This window comes from Diabrotica virgifera, chromosome 10 (assembly GCF_917563875.1).
Source record: "Diabrotica virgifera virgifera chromosome 10, PGI_DIABVI_V3a".
In the NCBI taxonomy this organism is placed as follows: domain Eukaryota; kingdom Metazoa; phylum Arthropoda; class Insecta; order Coleoptera; family Chrysomelidae; genus Diabrotica; species Diabrotica virgifera.
In genome coordinates, this window is record NC_065452.1 from 134,674,379 (window position 1) to 134,697,534 (window position 23,156).

General features: G+C 33.6%; 1 protein-coding gene across 20 annotated transcripts in view; it reads right to left on the reverse strand.

Moving 5' to 3' along the window:
- The window catches only part of LOC114342206 (twitchin), a 159,817-nt gene that overhangs the window by 87,600 nt on the left and 49,061 nt on the right, over positions 1-23,156 (reverse strand). For 10 of the 20 annotated variants that reach the window (XM_050663409.1, XM_050663411.1, XM_050663410.1 and 7 more), the window contains exons 5-18: positions 18,020-18,161; positions 16,148-16,286; positions 15,822-16,025; positions 15,461-15,762; positions 15,014-15,237; positions 12,205-12,783; positions 11,245-11,424; positions 10,894-11,181; positions 10,601-10,825; positions 7,053-7,103; positions 6,947-6,994; positions 5,563-5,724; positions 4,443-4,484; positions 3,319-4,353 (exon numbers count right to left, since the gene is read on the reverse strand). In XM_050663409.1, the coding sequence (XP_050519366.1) occupies positions 3,319-4,353; positions 4,443-4,484; positions 5,563-5,724; positions 6,947-6,994; positions 7,053-7,103; positions 10,601-10,825; positions 10,894-11,181; positions 11,245-11,424; positions 12,205-12,783; positions 15,014-15,237; positions 15,461-15,762; positions 15,822-16,025; positions 16,148-16,286; positions 18,020-18,161 (3,621 nt within the window). The remainder of the gene's footprint in view (positions 1-3,318; positions 4,354-4,442; positions 4,485-5,562; positions 5,725-6,946; positions 6,995-7,052; positions 7,104-10,600; positions 10,826-10,893; positions 11,182-11,244; positions 11,425-12,204; positions 12,784-15,013; positions 15,238-15,460; positions 15,763-15,821; positions 16,026-16,147; positions 16,287-18,019; positions 18,162-23,156) is intronic. The other 10 variants (XM_050663420.1, XM_050663415.1, XM_050663414.1 and 7 more) reach the window with 5 other exon arrangements.

The following is a 23,156-nucleotide window of genomic DNA, read 5'->3' on the forward strand; positions in this document are numbered from 1 at the left end:
CTTCATTCCTTATTTAGGCTTGCTTGAAAGAGCATGCTAGTATTTAATGCTAAATATATGTAAGCCAATCAACTTAATCGCCTGTATATCTTATATCTAAAAATCGTAATCCTCTGAAACGTGCATATTAGGATAGCTTTAACAGAATATACAGGATGTTTCATTAACAATTGTTCATATCGTAACTGGAGAAACCTTAGCACAAAATACGAAGATTTAACCCAAAACACTTTAATAAAATATTCCTCCTTACCGAGATACAGAGTGTTTTATTACAAATATTCTAAAAGGATTTTAGCCCATTGTTCAATCACCTTTTAATATTTTTTGTTCAAACTTGACACACAGTTTACACATGTTAGGGTACTTTAACTAGTTTTAAAAGATAGTTTTCCAGTGTTACCAGAGGCGTGCTGTAGGGATATATACTTCATTTTCGCCCCTTTTCTCCCTTACAATCTACGCCACTGTCGTAATAATCATTTCAGCATGTTTTTTGATTCCTTGTTACTTTTTACATAAATATCATCGTTATGTCTCATTGTGATAAAGTAAGTAGTTTTCAAGTTATTTGCGTTTAAAGATAATGGATTTCATAAGACTATGTACTTTAAACTACATTGAATAAGATTATGTGATGTTTAAAATACATAATCTTATTGAATCCATTACATTAAAACGCAAATAACTTGAAAACTACTTACTCTATCGCATTGAAACAACGGATGATATTTACGTAAAAAGTAACGAAGAATAAAAAAAACATGCTGAAATGATTATTACGACAGTGAAAAGGGCGAAAAGGGGCCAAAAGGGCCGAAAAGGAAGTATATATCCCTACAGCACACCTCTGGTAAGAGCGGAAATCTTTTTTTTAAGACTACTTAAAGTACCCTAGCATATGTAAACTCTGTGTCAAGTTTGAACAAAAAATATTAAAATGTGCTTTATCCATGGGCTAAAATCATTTTAGAACATTTGTAATAAAACACTCTGTATCTCGGTAAGGAAGAATATTTTATTTAAGTGTTTTGGGATAAATCTCCGTATTTTGTGCTAAGGTTTCTCCAGTTACGATATAGACAATCCTTAATGAAGCACCCTGTAGAAATATTTTAATCTTCGCAGCCATTCTCATGTCTGAAAATCATTGAATTACCTATTGTTTTATTTTTTAATGAAATGCAAAGAATTTTTAGTAAGTCAATAGTTTAGGAAAAACATATTTTTTTATTCCATAACCAAAAATGAGTACTCAAAATGACTTCGTTCATATTATAGTTTCCTTCACTTTTGTTAAATAGAAGCCAGTACTGTGTTATTTCCTAATACATTTTCAAAGTAATATTTATTTGAATTCGTCATTGACAGAATAATCTATTTGTTTTTTTTTATAAGTAGTAAAATTTATCTTAATTAAAAATGAAGTATTTTTGGCTTGGGTAGTTATTATTCTAGTATATTCCCCATATATTTGATCTCTAAAACGAGACTAACAAGCAGAAATTTTTCTGAAAATCCTACCCTCGGATTTTCCCCTAAAACCCCCCTCGGAGAGGGGGATGGAAAACAACGATTTACCAAGAATCTGTACGTCGTAGTAAAAATGTTTCATGCAATAAATATATCTAAGATAATTTTGAACAAAAATGTTCATTAGCACTTTGTGTGCAGAATGAACGGTTCTCTCAGAAACAACGCTTGAAGAGATTGGCAATTTTGAATGTCAGATATGCGCGCGAAATCAATTTTTTAAATAAAATTTGTATAGAATTTGAAGAAGAAGATCTTCTGTGTAAAAGGTATATTTATTTAAAACCCAAATAAAGGGCTACATTATAAAACAGAACGTTTTCGCTCTAAAGAGAGCATCATCAGTGTTCTAAGCAAGCTCTACATGCTAAGCCACCAAAAATACATGGATTAAGTCCCTTAAAATGTCGACTAAAAGTCTTACATTGACATGTTGTATATTAAATCCTGGCGATGGATGAAATTTAGAGAAATACCTCAAAGTATCATATGACTATTCCCCGAAGCATGTGGGTGGTTGAGTCGATTTCTCTGTCTTCACAAAGAGAAAGGTGAAAGCCTTTCTTTGTGAAAGGTGAAAGCCTTTCTTTGTGAAGCTGCTCTTTGTGCTTTGTGAAGTTTCTCTTTTTGAAAGCTTCTCTTTGTGAAGACAGAGAAATCGACTCAACAACCCAGATTCTTCGGGGAATAGTCATATGATACTTTCAGGTATCTCTCTAAATTCCATCCATCGCCAGGATTTAATACAACATGTCAATGTAAGATGTCAATGTAATGTTTTGGCAACAAATATGAGAATATCCTTAAAAAATGCTGAATTTAAACATTACACATTACAAACAATCTCATGTCATGGGAAATGCTTCCACAAATACGTCATTGGTGAAGTTTATAACTGAACTATTTAGTTTCGAAAGATATAAGTACTTGAGCAATCAAAAAGAAGCAGTTCTAAATGTTTTAGATCCTTTGATATGTGAAAGTTTAAATTCAGCGTTTTTTTGGACAAATTATAAATGCATTGGTTACCAAAATTCAAAATCGAAATTTTACGTTACGTATTTCGAAGCTTACCAATGAAAATAACACAACGATCAATGGAAGTAATAAATTTTATTGTTCTCATGAGAATCGAAAAAAATGTCAAGAATCGCGCCACTTTTATTTATTTAACAGCTTTGTAGAAACTAACTTCATTTCCGGACAAAATACAAAAATTACATACTAAAGCTCTACTCTTAACCTTTAAAACTCATTTTGATTTTTGTCGATAGGATACTCTGATCAAAAGATATAGAATTTTTACCGTCGAGTTGATATAAATTTTATTTGAAATATTGATTTCGCAAGCGTAACCGACATTCGAAATCGCCGGTCGCTTCAAACGTTGTTTCTAAAAGAACAGTTCATTCTACGCAAAAAGTGCCAATAAACAGTTTTGTTCAAAATTATCTCAGTTATATTTCTGCTATGTAAAGATTCTTGTTAATCGATGTTTCTGTTTTGCCCTTTACGAGGGGGGGTTTTAGGGTTGTAGGAGAGTTAAAATTCTCAGAAAAATTCAGCTTGTTGGTATGATTTTTAGAGGTTCAGTGACATTTTGGTGTCTGACGACTGGGTTTTTCAGCCAGCAGTCAAATGGAAAGTAGACACTGGAGCATTTCATTAAAAAATAAAGAAGAGAAAGACGGCACAATGTGTAAAGCTAGTTTGGGTCCATCACAGCGCAGTGCATAGTTTGTATAAAATCAGTGCAACAAAATTATGCAGGAAAATAGTGTATACCTTCTTCAGAGACGCACGTCTTTCTTCAAGATTCAGAACAGTTAATTCTGATTTTTGAGGCTCTCTCTTAGCGAAAGGTTGGGGTGTTAGGGGTTTATTTTCTTCCTTAGGCTTTTCGACTTTCTCGAAAAGCGATGGCCTGTCTGTAGGCTTTTCTGGTTCTGTGATCAAGGGTGTGCCTAATCTGTTCTGTGTAGGTGTAAGCTTGTTTTCAGTTGTGTTAGGATCTGGGGTCAAGGAATGGCGCGGAGTTGTTTGTGTTGGTGCCAATTTCTCCTCCTTAAGTTGTGGTTTGTCTTCAGATTTTTTGGGCTCTGAAGTTATTGATGTACGAGGGGACTTAAGTGAGGAAGGTAATTTGTCTTCTTTTATTGATGTACGGGGGGATTTGAGTATAGAGGGCAATTTGTCCTCCTTTAGTTGTGGCTTTTCTTCGGATTTTTTGGGGTCTGAAGTTATTGAAGTACGAGGAGATGTGAGGGGAGAAGGTAATTTGTCTTCTTTAGGTTGGGGTTTTCCAGAATCTGGGGTTAGGAGTTTGCTTGGAGTTGTTTCTGATACAGATTTACGTGAAACTAATGTTTCATCTTTTGGTTTAGGTACTGATTCTGGTGTAAGAGATTTTCGAGGAATTGAGGCAGGACTTGAAGATTCATCTGTTGGTTTAGTTTTGTCTTGTGGTTTCTCAGGTTCAGGAGTTAGGGATTTCCGTGTAAGGGTTTTTGTTGGAGATACCTTTTTCTCCTGAAGTTTGGACTTCTCGGGTTCAGGTGTAAGGGATTTTCTAGTAGCAGTTTTAATTGGCGCTAATTTGTCACTTTTCGGTTTAGGCTCCTCTGGTTCTGGCTCTTTTGGTTTTTCCACTTTCTTTTCGACCTCTTTTTTAATCTCAGTTTTTGTTTTCTCCTCTACTCGTGTTTTGGTGGTGGCTTCGGTCTTGGGTTTGTCCTCAGGTTTGGATTCTGGTACCTTTTTAGTGTCCGTAGCCTTTTGGAAACTATCTTCAATGTGATTGAGTGGTGTGTCAGGGGTTTTCTGTGTATAAATAAATACATGTATTATGTGTTTTGTAAAAGCAAGTATGTATAAATATGTTTCTAGTAGCTTATCAACCAAATACTCACCACTTCTTTTGTGGTTTCCAATTTTTTGGTATCTTTGGTTATCTAAAGAATATATGAATATGTTATTAAAGTTGTTTTACATAAAAGTTCAAAAAAATTTTGCGAAAAGCAGGCAATTCTCGAGTACTATATATAATAGATTAACAAAAAAGTTACTGCTACATAACCAAACAACAAGCTGGCTTCAGAAGTGGATTCAGTACCTTAGATCATAATCAATATCTTCAAGAAATAATGAACAAAACCAAAGAATAGGAATGGTGGCCTATCATTTATTTTTCAAGGGGTTCAAGAAGGTTTTCGACTCTATATCCTAATGCAGCAATAGAAGCTCTGACTAATCAAGGCATTGACAAATCATATGTATATAGAAACTAGACCGAATGTTTACAGAAAGAAAAACTATGGTAAGATGTAAACATTCAAGAATTTCGCACTACCAGAGAGACTGGTAGAAGAAAAAGGACTGGCATAAAATATTCTAGGACAAGTGGTAAACCTTAAATAAGACATTTTTAACAAATCCACGAGGAAAAATTTCCTGTAGTTGGCTGTATACCATTACAAAAACATAAAATCCTTTATAAAAGGTATATTTGTTAAAATCCCTATACAGGGCTACATCAAAGTATAGGAATTTTAACAAATATACCTTTTATAAAGGATTTTATGACATTTCTAACAACAAATAGTGGCCACCATGTGAATAGAAGAGAGGAAGAAGAGGAAAAGAATGTGACAATGTTAAAAAGTTTGCTGGAAACACAGCACTAGATAAAGACTAGTTGGGGAGGCTTCTACAAGGCAAGATTGAGGAGCCCTGGACGTAGACGTATATCGTGGCTGTCCAATATTAGGAACTGGACTGGTCTAACGTCAACTGATGTATTTCGAGCTGCTGTGAATAGAATAAGATGGGTCACTGTGGTCGCCTTATCGCTAGAAGATAGTCACCTTTAGAAGAAGAGTAGGCAAGCCAGACACGAGTTCAAAATATATAGAATAAAGATGGTCTTTTTAAGAAGTTAAGTTTAGCTTTTGTAACGGCATCGGGAAACGTTCACGCCAAAATTTTAAAAGTTCTCTAAGCTTGCTTTTCTATTGCAAAAAGCTTTAGTACCTTTTTCTTGTCATCTACTAATGATGTGCGCCTGGACTCAGTCTTACTCTCCTCATTGACTTTTGAAATGGAAGATTTCCTACTAACTTTTCCATCTTTAATAACTTTTTCTTCGGTTTGTATAATTGAGCTTCTGCGTGATTCGGTTCTTACTTCTTCGTTCTATTTTGTGAACATTTTTCATTAACATTTTGGTTTGTAAATAAAGGGTGATTCAGTGAAACGGTACGATTTGACAACGTTGCTGAGGATAAAATAGAGGAGCCGCTGGCTTGCGACGTAAACGTTGTGAATTTAGAGCGTGGGGAGATTAGTTATCATGGAGGCGTGCTCTTGTGAACAACGAGCATTTGTTGTGAAAGCTTATTACAAAAATGGTGAAAGTTTTGTGCGTGTACAACGAGCATTTCGTTTACACTACCATTTGCCGCCCCGTTCACAAGACCAAGACTTGGGTTAGGAACTTTGAAAGTAGTGGTTCAACATCACAAAAAAGAGGTGGCAGTGTCAGAACTGCTCACACACACCACAGAATATTGAAGCGGTGCCAAATTCATTACACGTGAGTGCTCGAAGATCCCTGCGATGACTCGCATGTAATGAATTTGGCACCGCTTTAATATTCTGTCGTGTGCGGGCAGTTCTGACACTGCCACCTCTTTTCTGTGATATTGAACCACTACTTTCAAAGTTCCTAACGCAAGTCATACTGGCAATGTCAGACGGAACTGCAGCGCGGGGCGGCAAATGGTGGTGTAAACGAAATGCTTGTTGTACACGTACAAAACTTTCACTATTTTTGTAATAAGCTTTCACAGCAAATACGCGTTGTTCACCCGACCACGTCTCCATGATAACTAAACTTCCCACTCCCTAGATTCACAACATTTACATCCCAAGCCCGCCGTTCCTCTATTTTATCGTCAGCAGCGTTGTCAAGTCGTACCGTTTCACCGAATCACCTTGTATTTTCTAGCAGGAAGTAGCAAATTCTTGTATACCATATAGTCACCCATATATGTCTTATCTCTTACCACGAAATGTGACAGAGTAATAAAAACCAGGTAATGCGATGATACAAGACTGTTTAGTTTTAAATACACTCTATACATGACAACACTGCTTCCCCGTTTCCCACCTAATGCATCTGATTCGCGCCGATTTATTGAGTCATTCGTCATTCTACAGTGGCAATGCAACTCATTCTCTTAGGCAATGTTGCCGATTTTAGCGCTTCCTTCAGTGGGGTATATCTAATCCAACACTAAACAGTCTGTATAAATATACGAATTAAGAAAGAAAATATTAAACCTTAATGGGTGACTGTACGATAATTATACTTTTTATGTTTTTGCATTTTTAACAGAGTATAATCAATTCTTACCTGTTGAACCGATGTACGCCTTATTTTCTTCTCAACATCTTTCTTTTCCTGGAGACAAATAGAAACAGATAGAACTAAGACAATACAACACAACGTATATACTAACCTCTTCCTTTTTGGCCACAATCTTTTCGTCTTTTTTCTTTTCTTCGTCCTTCTACCAAAAATAAAATATCGTTAAATCAATAAACAAATGAGTAAAAACGAAAAAGAGACTCCTATTAAAAATATAAATAAGTTTGGATATAAACAAGTTCAAAATTTATACATACAGGGTGCGCCAAACCTCTGGTTTTATTTGATTACGGCTAAATTATGGGATATACAAAAAAAAATTTTTAACAAAATTAATGTATATCGAAACCGTCTTTAATTTAAAATTATTTTCGATTATACAGGGTGAGTCAGAACGACGGTACGAACCAAAGTTTTGTTTTTTTAAATGGAACACCCTATACAGGGTGTAACAAAAATACAGGTCATAAATTAAACCACATATTCTGGGACCACAAATAGTTCGAATGAACCTAACTTACCTTAGTACAAATATGCACACAAAAGAAGTTACAGCCCTTTGAAGTTACAAAATGAAAATCGATTTTTTTGAATATATCGAAAACCATTAGAGATTTTTTGTTGAAAATGGACATGTGGCATTCTTATGGAAGGAACATGTTAAAGAAAAATTATAGTGAAATTTGTGCACCCCATAAAAATTTTATGGGGTTTTGTTCCCTTAAACCTCCCCAAACTTTTGTGTCCGTTCCAAATAAATTATTATTGTGGTGCCATTAGTTAAATTCAATATTTTTAAGTCTTTTTTGCCTCTTGGTATTTTTTCGATAAGGCAGTTTTTATCGAGTTGCGGCTTCTTTTTTAATATGTTTACATAAAAATTTTATGAGGGTTTTGTTCCTTTAAACCCCCCAAATGTTTGTGTACGTTCCAATTAAACTATTACTGCGGTACCATTAGTTAAACACAGTGTTTTTAAAACTTTTTTGCCTCTTTATATTTTTTTGATAAAGCATCTTTTATCGAGATGTGGCTTCTTTTTTAATATGGTTCAAAATATACTTAAAAATGTAACTCAAATAAATTTTCATATTACCTATTACCAAGTCTCCATAATCGTACTTTACCATATACAAATATGTGGTGGATTTGACAAATATTCAAATATCTCGATAAAAACTGACTTTTGGAAAAAGTACTAAGAGACAAAAAAGTTTTTAAAAACTTGTGTTTAACTAATGGCACTACAATAATAATTAAATTCGAACGTACACAAAAGTTTGGGGGGGGGTTTAAAGGAACCAAACCCCCATAAAATTTTTATGGGGTGTCCAAATTTGATTATCATTTTTTCTTAAAATACTACTGCCATAAGAATACCACATGTCCATTTTCAATAAAAAATCTCTAATAGTTTTCGATATATTGGAAAAAATCGATTTTCATTTTGTAACTTCAAAGGGCTGTAACTTTTTTTCCGTGCACATTTGTACTAAGGTAAGTTAGATTCAATCGAACTATTTTTGGTCCCAGAATATGCGATTAAATTTATGACCTGTATTTTTGTTACACCCTGTATATTAAATCATTTTTGAATATATTTTTTAAAAATATTAAGAATTTGTATAAGGTATTATAGGCCTAAAGTTAACAATTTTCGAAATACTTACACTTTTATTGAGAAAAATGGTAATATTCAAAGGACTGTGAATTAGGCTTTCAAGGTAATAAAAATTTAAATGATATGCCAAAGTTTTTTTAGTATACTGTTATTTTTAAATAAATTAACATATTTGACATATAGCCATAGCGTATACAGTGTGATCCCTATTTGCAAATACAAAATTTTCTCATTTTTTTTTAAATAGGACACCCTGTATATAAGTATTGCCTTTTGTAGTAAATATTACAACCTTTCTTTTGGTATAAGGTTGTATGCACCTAGCATGTTTCGTTTTGTAGATATTTAAAAAAACTATAGATTTTACGCTTTTGCGGATTTTTTATTAAAAAAATTTTTTGCAAAAAAAATAGTTATAATCTGGTTTTAGAAACATACATTAAAATATCAAATATGAAAATGAAAACGTAATTAAAGATTAAAATAAATTGCATACTATTACAATTCAATTGAATTTAATAAATTAAAATTATTTTCCAAAAAATATTTTACTATACCAATGACTGCATAAATTAGTTACTAAATTAAAGAAACAACCAAATTTGATATTTACCCTAGAATTTTTTCTACCACAGAAAATTTCCTGTACCAAATTAATTGTTAGTTAGTATATTGTATTTACGAGTAAGATCAGCTAAACTTTTAATTTACCTACCTCTTAAATTTACTTACATCTTGAGAACATAATTATAAAGTATGCTTTGAAACAAATGAATGTTAAATGTATCAGCCAAATTATTTATTAATATAAATAGTATTAACTGGTATCACAAAAGCTGGTAATACTTTTGTAGTTGAAATTTTTGTAACAATTTTTTATATTTTAAATTTCAATTTTTCAACCAAACAATTGGTGGATATGACATTTGTTTTGGGCGAAACCATTAGATATTATTACCAGCTTTTGTGATACAGCTACATATTATGTAGATACTATTTACTTAATACATAATATACTTCTATAACGTTCATTTGTTTCACAGCATACTTTATACGTTCTCAAGATGCATGTAGGTAAATTAAAAAGTTAAAAACTGATATTCAATTTAACTAACAAAAGTGGGTACAATAATGTTACTAGGGTAGAAAAATTTCTAGGGTAGATATCAAATTTGGTTGTTTATTTAATTTAGTAACTAATTTATGCATTCATTAGTATGGTAAAATATTTTTTGTAAAATAATTTTAAGTTATTAAATTCAATTGAATTGTACTAGTATACGATTTATTTTAATCTTCAATTACGTTTTTATTTTCATATTTGATATTTTAATGTATGTTTCTAAAACCAGATTATAATTATTTTTTTTGCAAAAAAATTTTTTAATAAAATATCCGCAAAAACCTAAAATCTATAGTTTTTTTTTAAATATCTACAAAACGAAACATGCTAGGTGCATACAACCTTATACCAAAAGAAAGGTTTGTAATATTTACTACAAAAGGCAATACTCATATACAGGGTGTCCCATTTAAAAAAATGAGAAAATTTTGTATTTGCAAATAGTGATCACACTGTATACTCTATGGCTATATGTCAAATATGTTAATTTATTTAAAAATAACAGTATACTAAAAAAGCTTTGGCATATCATTTAAATTTTTATTACCTTAAAAGCCTAATTCACAGCGCTTTGAATATTACCATTTTTCTCAATAAAAGTGTACATATTTCGAAAATTGTTAACTTTAGGCCTATAATACCTCATATAAATTCTTAATATTTAAAAAAAATATATTTAAAAATGATTTAATATATAGGGTGTTCCATTTAAAAAACAAAACTTTGGTTCGTACCGTCGTTTGACTCACCCTGTATAATCGAAAATAATTTAAAATTATAGACGGCTTCGATATACATTAATTTTGTTAAAAACATTTTTTTGTATATCCCATAATTTAGCCGTAATCAAAGAAAACCAGAGGTTTGGCGCACCCTGTATATTATCATTAAATACCTTAATTATCATTTTCTCCTCTTCTTTTCTTTCCTCTTTCTTTTCTATCTTTTTAACTGCTTTCTTTTCTTCTGTTTTCTTTTCCTCTTTCTTTTCTACTTTCTTTTCAACCTTCTCTTCTTTCTTTTCTACCTTTTTTTCTTCTTTTTTCTCTTCAACTTTCTTTTCCTGTTTTTCTTCTTTCTTTTCTTCTTTCTTTTCCTCTTTCTTTTCTTCGATAACCTCCTATAATAAAAATAAATCATTTTATAGAATTTTTATCAAAGTTATACAATGTAAATGTAAATTCTTACCTCTTCGGATTCTTCTTCTTCTTCATCTTCCTCTTTAGCTTCGTTTACTTTAAGTGTAGCGCTTATTTCGTCTTCGCCAAATTCGTTTTTGGCAACGCACTTGTATGTAGCGGAATGTGATACTTTACATTTACTAATGCTAAGTCGCGTCACAGTGCCATCAAAAGAGATTTTGATTTCTGAAGATTCGGTTATCACAGTGGTGTTCTTGTACCATGTGATTTTGACTGTTTTGTCTTCGATTTTGAGAGAAGTTATAAAATCAACTGATTTTCCTTCGTCAGTAACCTACAAATACATTATAGACATTATAAATCAATTTTAGAGGACCAGAAAGAATAGAATACTTACGATATTGGTTAGTTTGGTCAGTTTCGGCTTGTCTCCTTTGGGTTTCTCCTCTGGAGGTAACTCAGTGACTTCAACGACTTGTGAAGTTGCCTCACCCTTTTCGTTTTTAGCAACCAATTTGTACATACCTTTGTCTTTTTTCTCAACTTCATTAATTTCGAGTTTAACAGTAAATTCGCCCTAAAAGTAATTTAAAGGATTATGTACATATTAATTTCTGTTAAAGCTGAATCAGATAAGAGAGAGAAGATTCCTTTGTTAACGCTCTTTGCTGATGATATAATGTTGGTAAAGGAAAGAAAATAAATGTTGCAGGGTTGGAGAAGGGCTATTAAAGAGGAGGGACTTAAGGTTAGCAGATTGAAAACGGAGTAAATGTGGTTGGGAGGAACAGGGATGACTGCAGACATTGAATTGCTTGTAGAAAAATTAGGACTAGTACGAGAATTTAAATACCTTGGTGCCTAAATAACGGAAAATGGGACATTAGATCGAGAAATTGCCCATTGCGTTGGTGTACGGCGGTGAAGTGTGGCTTGTAAAGAATATTTAGGAAAAGAAGATTTAGGAAAAGAAGATGGAGATAGCTGATATGAAAATATTACGGTGGATGCTACAGTCTCATGAGGATGCTTTTGAGACTACAGTCTCAAAAAAGATTCAAGAACAAAGACTGCAGTAGATTGGTCACATTAAATGTAGAAATGAAAACTATGCAGGACCAAGGATATAGCTCTTAGAAGTTGATGGAAGTAAAGGTAGAGGAAAATCGAGGGGAAGAGAGAAAGACTGTGTGTCAGGGAATTTAAGAGAGAGAGGTTTGGGCGAAGAAGACACCACGAACAGAAATGAGTGGTGAAGAAGAATAAGAAACAGTGACCTCTAAAAAGAGAAAATCTAAGGAAGAAGGAGAATAAGGGAAATAATTCAAGTGCTACATATTAAAGCATATATACTTACGTCTTTAACTTGGTCAACGTGAACAGTATGTCTTGAATCTTCTTTAACGGCATCGCTTTCCTTAAACCATGTACAATCAGGTGCAAACTTGCTGAGAACTTTACATTCAACAATAACAGTTTTCTTCTTAATGATTTTAATAACTTTGGGTTTTTCTTTGATAACAGGAATAATCTCGATGTTTAAGGTGAGGTTGGCGTTGAGTTCACCAAGTGTGTTCCTTATATTGCATTTGTACAAGCCAGAGTCATCAATCCCCGGATCATTGAGTTCCAATTTGACGTAATATATATCTTCTTCTGTTTGTTTAATACTGATCTTAATTTTGGATGATTCTGTGACTTCTTTGCTTTCTCTGTACCAAACTATAGTAGGTTTAGGATTAGCACGAACTTTACACTCCATGACAACGAGTTTGCCTCCATCGTGAGAGGTTATCCTGGGTTTTTCGACGAACGTTGGTCCTTCTCCTTCTGGTTCTGGTTCTGCTTCGATATTTAGGTTCAGATTTGCATTACTTTCTCCGTATTCGTTCTTCACATGGCATCTGTAAGTACCCCCATCAGCTGCCGATGGATCCTATAAATGAATCAATCTATATTTCTTAAATCTTCATAGATTTTTTCATTAAAATCATGGTAAATGCTCGGAAGTACATAACTAAAAATACTACGTGCCCAATTTGATATTAATATTCAACGGCAGGTAAACTTTTAAGATACTGCCAAACATTTTCTAAGATATGATGAAAAAAATACAATAATTTTTTAAATTCAAAATCCACAAGGAAATGTATCCTTTATAAAAGGTATATTTATATTAAAAAGACCTTTTCGAGCTACATTACAGAACGTTTTTGGAATAAATATTCCATCATCAGTGCTGCTTACAAGGTATATCATGGTTGAAATTAAAAATATCTGGGTGAAAACTCCTTAAATTGTATAAAGTTATTATAAAGTTACATTGTTGTATTTAATGTTATGTGACGTTTGAACTCTTCTTGATTTTACATCATGATGGCAACGTAATACTCCCAACTATCTGGATTGCTGGCCTGGTTGAGGGGACCCTCTATAAAGGACTCTAGATGGCAACTCTAGAGTTGCTATGAACAGTTGCTACCTAGAGGTTATTTAGAGAGGTTCTCCCAGGGCCAGCAACCCACATAGTTGAGAGTACAGAGTTGCCATGATGTAAAATCAAGGAGAAGAACATCACATAATATTAAATGCAGCAACGTAACTTTATAATAACTTTATACTATTTAAAGGGTATACACCCAGATATTTTTAGTAGACCTCAACCATGTATAACTTGTAAGCAGCAGTGAAGATGGAATTGTCATTTCAAAAATGTTCTGTGATGTAGCCCGAAAGGGTATTTTTAATATAAATATATATAATATAAATATACCTTTTATGAAGGATTTTTAATAATCTTTAGAAGTTATACTTCTTTAGGCGCAATTTTATTTTTTGCTTTTTGCTTTTTTTAATATTTTTAATTTTAGTCACTCGTAACTAAAGAAAAACGTTTCTTAAAAATTTTTTTTCATATTTTTTTTATTTTTTATTTTTAGTCTTACACTTTTCAAACATTAAAGATATCGTCATGTTTATTAAAATATGTATAAAACATATGATGTACTAACATAAAAAGTAGTCGGAATTGGCAAAAAATTTGAAACTTTATTGTTTATTTATGACGCATAACGTAAACAATTAACGTAAAAAGTGAAATTATGTATAGTTCATATACTTAGCTACAATCTGTAAAAGTTTCAAGTTTTTTCATTGTAAAAAACAAGAGAATTTAAGCATTTTCCGTTAAAATCGTTTTATTATTTAAACAATTATTAACAAACATATTATTTTATTGACTATTTGTGTATTGTTCCCGCGAATGCATATGTCTGCAAATTTTCAGTCATTTGCATTGAAGAAAAGGAAGTCAAATTAACGTCTAAAGATTTGACCCAAACGATTGAACTAAAGGAAAGCGTTTAATTAATACGCCAAAACGAATTCTAATGTTAATTCTAGCACAAAACGTCTCTACTTTGGGTTTTTCTAAGACTACGATAAAAACACGAATTTTTTGAATTCGAGTTTTGGTTGAAGTTTTATTTCGTATCGTATTGAAATTTGACACGAATAAGCGCCGATTTTTATATAAACAAATATATGAGCGTTCGAAATTTGAAACTTTATTGTTTATTTATGAAGCATAACGTAAACAATTAACGTAAAAAGTGAAATTATGTATAGTTCATATCATTAGCTACAATTCGTAAAAGTTTCAAGTTTCTACATTGTAAAAAACAAGAGAATTTAAGCATTTTCCATTAAAATCTGTTTTTTATTTAAACAATTAATAAACAAAAATTTTTTTATTGACTATTCGTCTATTGTTTCCGCGAATGCATATGTCTGCGAATTTTCATTCATTTGCATGGGAGAAAATGCACTCAAATTAACGTCTAAAGATTTGACGCAAACTATTAAACTAAAGAAAAGCGTTTAATAAAGAAAAGCGTTTAAAAATGGTTTTAATACACTGTTTTAAGCGCATTTATAGATTTGAGGTTATCTGTAGGTATGTATAATTTATTTACTTTGTAAATTATAAATAATTACATTATTACCTAATAAATATTTTTTCTTTCGTTTTAAAAAAATTAAAAACTATTTTTAATGGCACCAAATAAGTATAACTTCTTACGTGCGTATATAAGTACACACACTCTTTTTTATTTAAAATTCCTTTCGTATTTGTTGTAAGTGTTAAAAATTAGTTTAGAACAAACCTTGATTTCTAAGGACAGTTCGAATTTGTCTTCTTCGAGATCAACGATCTGGATTTTAATTTTGGAAGATTCCTTGACGGCTGTGGTTCCGCGGAACCACGTGACGTCAGGTTTAGGTTTAGCTTTGCATTTACATTTCATAGTAATAAGAGTGCCACTCTCATTAGGTATGATTTTGGGTTTCTCAAGGAAAGAAGGCGCAAAGCCATCAGCGCTATCTCCACCTGTAACACAAATAAGTTAGGGAAGTTCTAAAACTAAGTGATGATATCAAAGGCCATGCTCATGCAAAATGACAGTAACACAGGTTCGAAGACAGAGTGTTGGTTGTGGCAAGACGGCACTGGAACAAAGTGGAAATGAGTAACGGAATTGGACGTTTCACAGACACATAATACAGATACATAGTAATTGTACAGATTGACCAGTCCTGGACTTGCAGCATACCTTGGAAATTCAATGCAATATTTGCATTGCTTTCACCAAATTCATTGAAAGCGTTACATCTATAATGTCCGCCATCTTCGCGAGTGGGATTTGCGATTTCTAAAGTGAGAAGATACGTGTCTTTACACGTGGTCTTTCGGAGCATGCGTACTCGCGTGCTGTCGGCGATGCTTTTCTCGCTCTGAAACCACGTTATGTCAGGGTCGGGGTGTGCCTCAAGAAGACACTCCATGATGAGGACATCGCCTTCTTGTCTGATGGTTGGCTTTTTGGGAAACCTCGGAGCCTTTCCGTCGGGTATTCTATAAGAGAGACAGAAATAATCGTATCTACGTATGAAATATGTAGGTGTTTGTCTTACTTGGGTTTTTCTATACCCTCGAAATTCAAGTTGATGGTAGCGACGCCTTGACCAAATCGATTTTTCGCAACGGCGCGGTACTCTCCACGATCATTCCTTTTGACGTTGGCAATTTGCAGTTGTGCCATGTAGTAGATCTTCTCATCCACCTCCATAGACATCGAATACCGACTATTCTGTTTGATCTCTTCCTTTCCGTGGAACCTAATGAAGTGTGGAACAAGAACATTTATGTAATGACGTAATTATAAGCGAATTCGTATTCGTATTATAATGGAAACTATTACTTAAAGGATTAGATGTTTAATTTGTTTTGATATACATACCATTGTATTTCTGGTTTAGGTTCACCGACGCAGCGGCACAGGAAGGTGATGGTGGACCCGTCTTCCGTCTGTCTGATGAGTGGTCTCTCCGTGAAGGTCGGCCTGATGCCCTCCTTTTCCGGCACAGGTGCCTCATCGCCTAGTGAGCAGAAACTCTCCTAAACTGGCTGTATCAAGACACAGGACAGCCAGCAACACTCGCGCAACTAACAATGCTTACCGAAAAATAAAAAGCTCAGCTTTTAATCATTCAATCGTGTTAAAGAGTGAAAGAGATATTTATTGATTTTTTTGTATTACAACTCTGAAAGAAAAGTGTCACATTTGCAAGAACATGGCCTTAGACTTAGTATTAAATGTTGTTAACGTTAACAAAACAAAAGTGTTGATGATGCGGGTGGTAGGTTCCTCATAGTTCTTAGTTTGGCCTAAAAAAACTGAAACGTTCAATCCAGCCACACTGTGTCTGCCAGGTACTTATTATTAGAGGGTAGCCAGTTCGCAAAAGTAGATTGCGAACAGTTACACTCATCTATTCTAAGCTTTAAGTCACACAAAACGAGATCCATATTTTTAATGTACATATTAATTAGAAATGATTTGTTAAAACTGCATATTAAAAGCTGAGCTGAGATTAAGCATCGGTTAGTCCATTGTACTGTGCACGAGTGGCTGACTTACTTGTCCGTAACTTGCTGCTTTTCGAGAGTTTAGTAGGGAAGAAATTGCTTGGGACTGTGTGTATTTATTAAAAAGATAGTGTAGGTGTTGTATGTGTATCTGTTGGATGCTTGTGAGGATTGTATGTTTTGCAAGCCGAAGAAGCTTTTACTATATCAAGATTAGACAAAATTAGGAAGAAAGGAACTACAACAACTATCAATTAGCTACTGCGGCTGTTGCTATAAATGCTGGTATCACATGTGTCTCTTATACTCATCATACTTTAGTGTAGAAACAGACGGGTCACTCTGTAGCGCCACACTGTAACTTTCACTGATTAGCCGTAAAGTCTTATGTATATTAAAAGTGCCAATCCAGACGAGCGACAGTGGCCCGTCACGGTCGCGATCAGTCGCCGGTTCCCGCTACTAGTGGCGTCCACAAGTCGCATGAACCTTTTTAGATGGGCCACTTTTGTAACTGTCGCAGTTTTTTACGAGAGTTTACACGGTGAGCACGTAAAATATCTTTTGATTTCAAAAGGTTTTTAATCGAGATCCGAAATATATGGGATACAAGAACCCAGGACTACAGCTCATGTTTGTATCGATTCTATCAATATGTTATTTAAAATAACTTTAAAGCTCTTCGAAGTATTTTTGGACATTCTACAGTAATTGAAGTCCTTTTTAGCGTCTGTTTTTAATTCATTCATTATTGATGTATGGTATTGTCCTGTTAATAATCTGTTCGATATAATCGGATGCATCCATAGTGATCGTTGTCTACGACGTTTACTTCGACACCGTGATAGAAGCACTAGAAGGATACATTCCTCGTCTGAATTCATCGTTGAACTGAACAAACTGACTTTTTTTCTAGCTGATTACATTAAACGCCAAACCCTTTCAGATGAGCCACTTCTCAACGTCAGTCGTCGGAGCTACAAAATCGCCTTCTAATCCACTTTGTGGCGCCACTCAGTAGCGCTGTAGGGTGGCTCGTGTGTTTCTACACTTAGTCTCTAAATTTAGATCTGACTACTTGATAGAATCCAATTGATCTGATCATGACTATGATTGTTAATTCTATGGTTATTCGCTTATTGCTATTGCTTATGGCTTCCAATTCTCAAAATCAGTACTGGACGGCTGAGGCTGACAAAAGGACACACAAAGCAGATACAAGAAGCGGAACAAAAACACTTACTGTCAAAGTTAAGGCTGATTGTGGCGTTACTTTCTCCCAAGTCATTTTTTGCGGTCACCTTGTATTTGCCAGCATCCTCTACCGTGACATCGATTATTTCAAGGGTCGCAAAATATGAATGGCCATCTTTATCTATCCTCAACTGAAATTCAATAACATATCTTTAGCCTTTTTACATTATAAAGATAAATATTTAGTTTCATATCAACAATTAATGTAAATATTAAAAAATTTTAAATGTGCATACTCATTTTATCTTTTTTAGTTATTAAAAACATTTAAAATATCATAAATTCGAATTTCTCAAGCACTTTCATCCAACCTATAGTTCATCGAATTTGTGTAGTTTGTTTGTGTTTGTAAAATTTGTTTGTAAATATTCTTGAATTTTTTCTTGTATACCCTATTATATTAATTATACAAAGCTAACTGATAAAGAAGTTAGAAGCCTTTAAACTCTGGCTAGAAGGATCTTGAAAATACCTTGGACAACCCACACCACCAACGAAAATGTCATGAGGAGAATAGGTACCGATAGGGAGCTGCTAAAGATCATCAAAGGTAGAACAGTTAGCTACCTAGGACACATAATGATAAACGAAAAGTACCGGGGGTGGAGGATTGAAGGAAAACGGGGCCCCCGTAGGCGCCAGATTTCATGGCTTAAAAATATCAAAGACTGAACCAGCTTTGATTCGACATCTTTGTTTGGATCCGCATTAGACAGAGAGAGATTTGCCAGCGTAGTTGATAACCTCCACTAAAGAAGACAGAACAACAAGAAGAAGAAGGTATAAAAGCTAAGTAAATCCCCTGGGACTGATAAGTGATAACATGACTCGACACACTCGAACGAGAGCAGCTGTATGCAGCATACAATCTATACCGAATAAGATATGTGAATCATATGGTTGCTAAATATAACTTACAATGTTCTATCAAATATCATGACAAGTGAAAACCCTTACCTATGCAAAAGAAAACATCGAAGACTATTATGTGTGTGGCTTTCGATCGAGAAGATCGATAGTAGATCAGATTTTTACTATTAGAAAACAGTCTTTAGTAAAATACTCCCAGAAATCGAAAGACTAGGCACATATACAGAGTGTGCCAGATAAAAGTGTCCACCTCGATATTTGGCAGTATTCATTAGATTTTAAGAACATGACGCAACAGGTCGATTTTTCATCTAAGGGGGACACATTTTTACGGTACACACATCTGTCATTTGTCAACCCCCTCCCTTCCACTTCCATCACCTCTTATTTTTAAATAGGGAATAGGGGTCGTGTGCTAGCTCATTTGAAAGGTTATTCAATTCTTTATTCAGTAATATTAACATTGGCATAATTATTTGTACAGGGTGTCCAAGAAAAATAATTTTAAATTAAATTAATTAACACAAAAAGAAGTATGAATGTAATTTATTTAACTCAAAATACATTCTACTGCTGACAGAAAACAGAAAAAATGTTTATTTGATAAATAAATATTGTTTGTTGCTTAAATTCAATAATCAACCTACCAAGAGGCAGATGGGTGGCAGCTTAAACATTGAAATTAAGCAAAAAGCAATGTTTATTTATCAAAAAACATTTTTTTCTGTTTTGTGATAGCAGTAGAATGTATTTTGAATGAAATAAATTACATACATTCTTCTTTTTGTATCAATTAATTTAATTAAAAAAAATTTTCTTGGACACCCTGTATAAAAAATTATGTTAATGTTTATATTACTGAATAGAGAATTGAATAATCTTTCAAAAGAGCTAGCACACATCCCCCATTCCCTATTGAAAAATAAGGGATGGGGGATGTGGAAAGGAGGGGGTTGACAAATGACAGATGTATGTACCTTAAAAATGTGTCCCCCTTAGATCAAAAATCGACCTGTTTCGTAATTTTCTTAAAATCTAATAAATACTGCCAAATATCGAGGTGGACACTTTTATTTGGCCCACTCTGTATAATAACAGTATAATACAGATATAATAAAGTACAAGAGATAAATATGCCAGATCCTCTACAAGATATACAAGCCAGACAGGCAAAGACTCATAAAGAGTTATGATGCCAAAAGTCGAAGAAGAATATTCCCTATTGATCTTCCTATTGTTCTTAACGTTTCTTGATGAGAAAGACGATTTTGTGTCCTTTGGAGGCAGAGAATATTTACCTATATAGAATATTGTAAGAAAGTATAACGAACAATTCTTATTTCAGATTCGCGGCAAAAACGTGCCAAAAAGTCCCTAGAAACACTCAAACAATCACGTATTTGCTATGACGTAAAGTTGATTACATTTTCATTCCTAATTTTTTATTAAAACGCTGATGACACATTCGCCATTTTATTTCATTATATATCACATATCAAATATTTATATCGTCTAATTAGTGGACTCTAAAATTGTATTACAGCATTCAACATTGTACTCATATTAAAATCTTATGAAATATCTTCTGTAATACATTTTAGACTTGGCAATGACAACTATTTTCTAATTTTGTGATAGCAACATGTGTGTCAGCTGTTGTTTTTTTAAACTAATATCTAGCTCGTGAAAATTCACTCTCCAACAAAAATAAAAATAAATGCCACACCTGTATTACCTTCAAAACACTACTCCCAAAAATTTGATATTGGAAAAGCAGACGAGACTATATACATTAGCAAATAAAAAAAGTTGCAGTACTATACATTCATTACTTAAAGAAGACTTTGAAAATGAGGTAAAACTTAGAGACCATAACATTACATAATAAATACAGAAGATAAAGTGACAAAGATAAGACTGTTTTGTTTTTCTTCGGCTTTTTCCATTATGAGTTCACCGTTTTCCTCCTTCACAACATTCTATTTTCACAGTTACCTTCTCTAAGGTCCTCTACCTATCAAAGCATTTCCTATGAACTTTTTCTATCTCATAGCAGGTTTTCATATACATATGTGTTATTCCCGGGGAGTCTCAGTCCAATATTTTGTTCGACCCCCTTTGCTCTGGCATTCTTTGTACGTGTCCGTAGCACTGCAGGGCTTTGTTTTTCAACTTTTTGTAATTGAGCATTCTACTTCCATTCTGTTTCATATTTCCCCTGTCCTTATTCTATCCTCTCTGGTAATCTGGTGTATCTGCTGCAGACATCTTCCCATAAAGTCCAAAATTCAACTGTGCCTTATTTTATTTTGTATTCTTGTTGCCGTTGAAAAATTCTCCCTTTTTCCTTATGATCGCATACTCATTCATTGCATATACTCCATTTGTTATTCTTCTTTTTTGTTCTTCTACAACCTCTGATATAAACACAGTTTTATCCCTTCTAGTATTATCTCTAAAATGAATCAATCCAAAAGACAACCGCACCTGCACGAGTGGTAATCTAAAATTATCCGGTGCCTCCTGCTACATAACAGACGAGGCTATGGCGACTGAGTATGAGCGGGATAACCATACAACATTTACAGGGAATCAAGGAAATGTGATCCCTACAACTCACCAACCCGCCTGGCCAGCGTGGTGTTTTAAGGCTATTTTCCCCAAACTAACAATGTCGAAATTACAAAAAAGCGGAAATGGACCCCAGGTGGGTAGGAGAAATCCGGAGTCCCACATCGGGAAACCGATCAGCCTCATGGATTCTGGGGGAGGCAAAAGCTCGACAAGAACGAATCAGAGAAAACGGAAAAAGAAGGAATGCAACAGAATACATATAGCGACATATAATATCAGATCCATGGCTCAAGATGAAAAGCTGTACGAACTCGAAGAGGAATTAATTAAAATCAAATGGGACATTGTAGGATTGTCAGAGGTCAAAAGAAGAGGAGTAATGTGTATAGACCTAGAATCAGGAAATCGCCTCTATTACAAAGGAAAGGAGGACGAAACATATGGAGGAATAGGATTTCTGATCAAACATTCTTAAACAAAACGTAATCGAGTATAAGAGCATATCAGATAGAGTAGGATATATCATACTAGAAATTAACAGGAAGACAAGAATGAAACTAATACAAGTATATGCTCCAACAACAACACATGAGGAGGAAGAAATTGATAACTTTTATAATGACATTACCACAGCAATGGAAGACAAAAATATAAAAACAACAATCGTTATGGGAGATTTTAACGCAAAAATCGGAAAGAAAATGGAAGATTCAGAAAACAACATAGGAAACTACGGACTTGGATCAAGGAATATTAGGGGTGAAAGACTACTAGAATATTTGGAACAACAAAACCTTCATGCAATAAATACATACTTCAATAAGAAGCCAAACCGAAAATGGACATAGGTCTCCCCAAATGGGGTGACCAAAAATGCAATAGACTACTTCCTCTGCCAAAATAAACAAATCTTCGAAGACGTAACTTCACTTTTAATAAATTCTCAACTGGGAGCGACCACCGCATACTACGAGCCAAAATAGAAATAAGCAAACTAGAGACGCAGAAATCTAGAAGAAAACCAACGGCTATTGACCATAGCAGAATAAGACAAAACGCAGAAGAATATAGACAGACTATAAACTAAAATATAAAATTTTAAGGGAAAACTATAAACAACAAGTAGCAAACGAAGAGTCAGAAATTAATAAGATTAATGAAGAAATGAAAGAAAAACTCTTGGAAGCGGGAATGAAAACTGCCAAAAAAACTAAGAACAAAAGAAAATAGATTAAGTAGCGGGACAGTTAAATTAATGGAAAGTAGACGAAAACTAATAAGCGAAAACAAAAGAAACACAGTAGAATACGTAGAACTAAACAAACTTATTAGGAGAAAAACCAGAGAGGATCTAAGAAAACACACTGAAAATTAAATCGAGAAAGTAATTGAGAGAAATAAGGGTCTAAAATGCTTACGACCAAATTTATGGAAACCACTACTCATTTCAATAAAGGATGAAACAGGACGGAAAGAGAGGAGAAAAGATAAGATATCAGAAGTAGAAAGGTTTTATAAAGAACTATACACCTCAAAGAAAGATGCAAACTTCAACACTCAGGAATATATCAAGAAAACAATCACGAATGTAAACTCAGAAACATTACCAAAAATAGAAAATTAAGAAATAGAAGCAGCACTATGACAATTAAAGAACTACAAAGCACCAGGACCAGATGGAA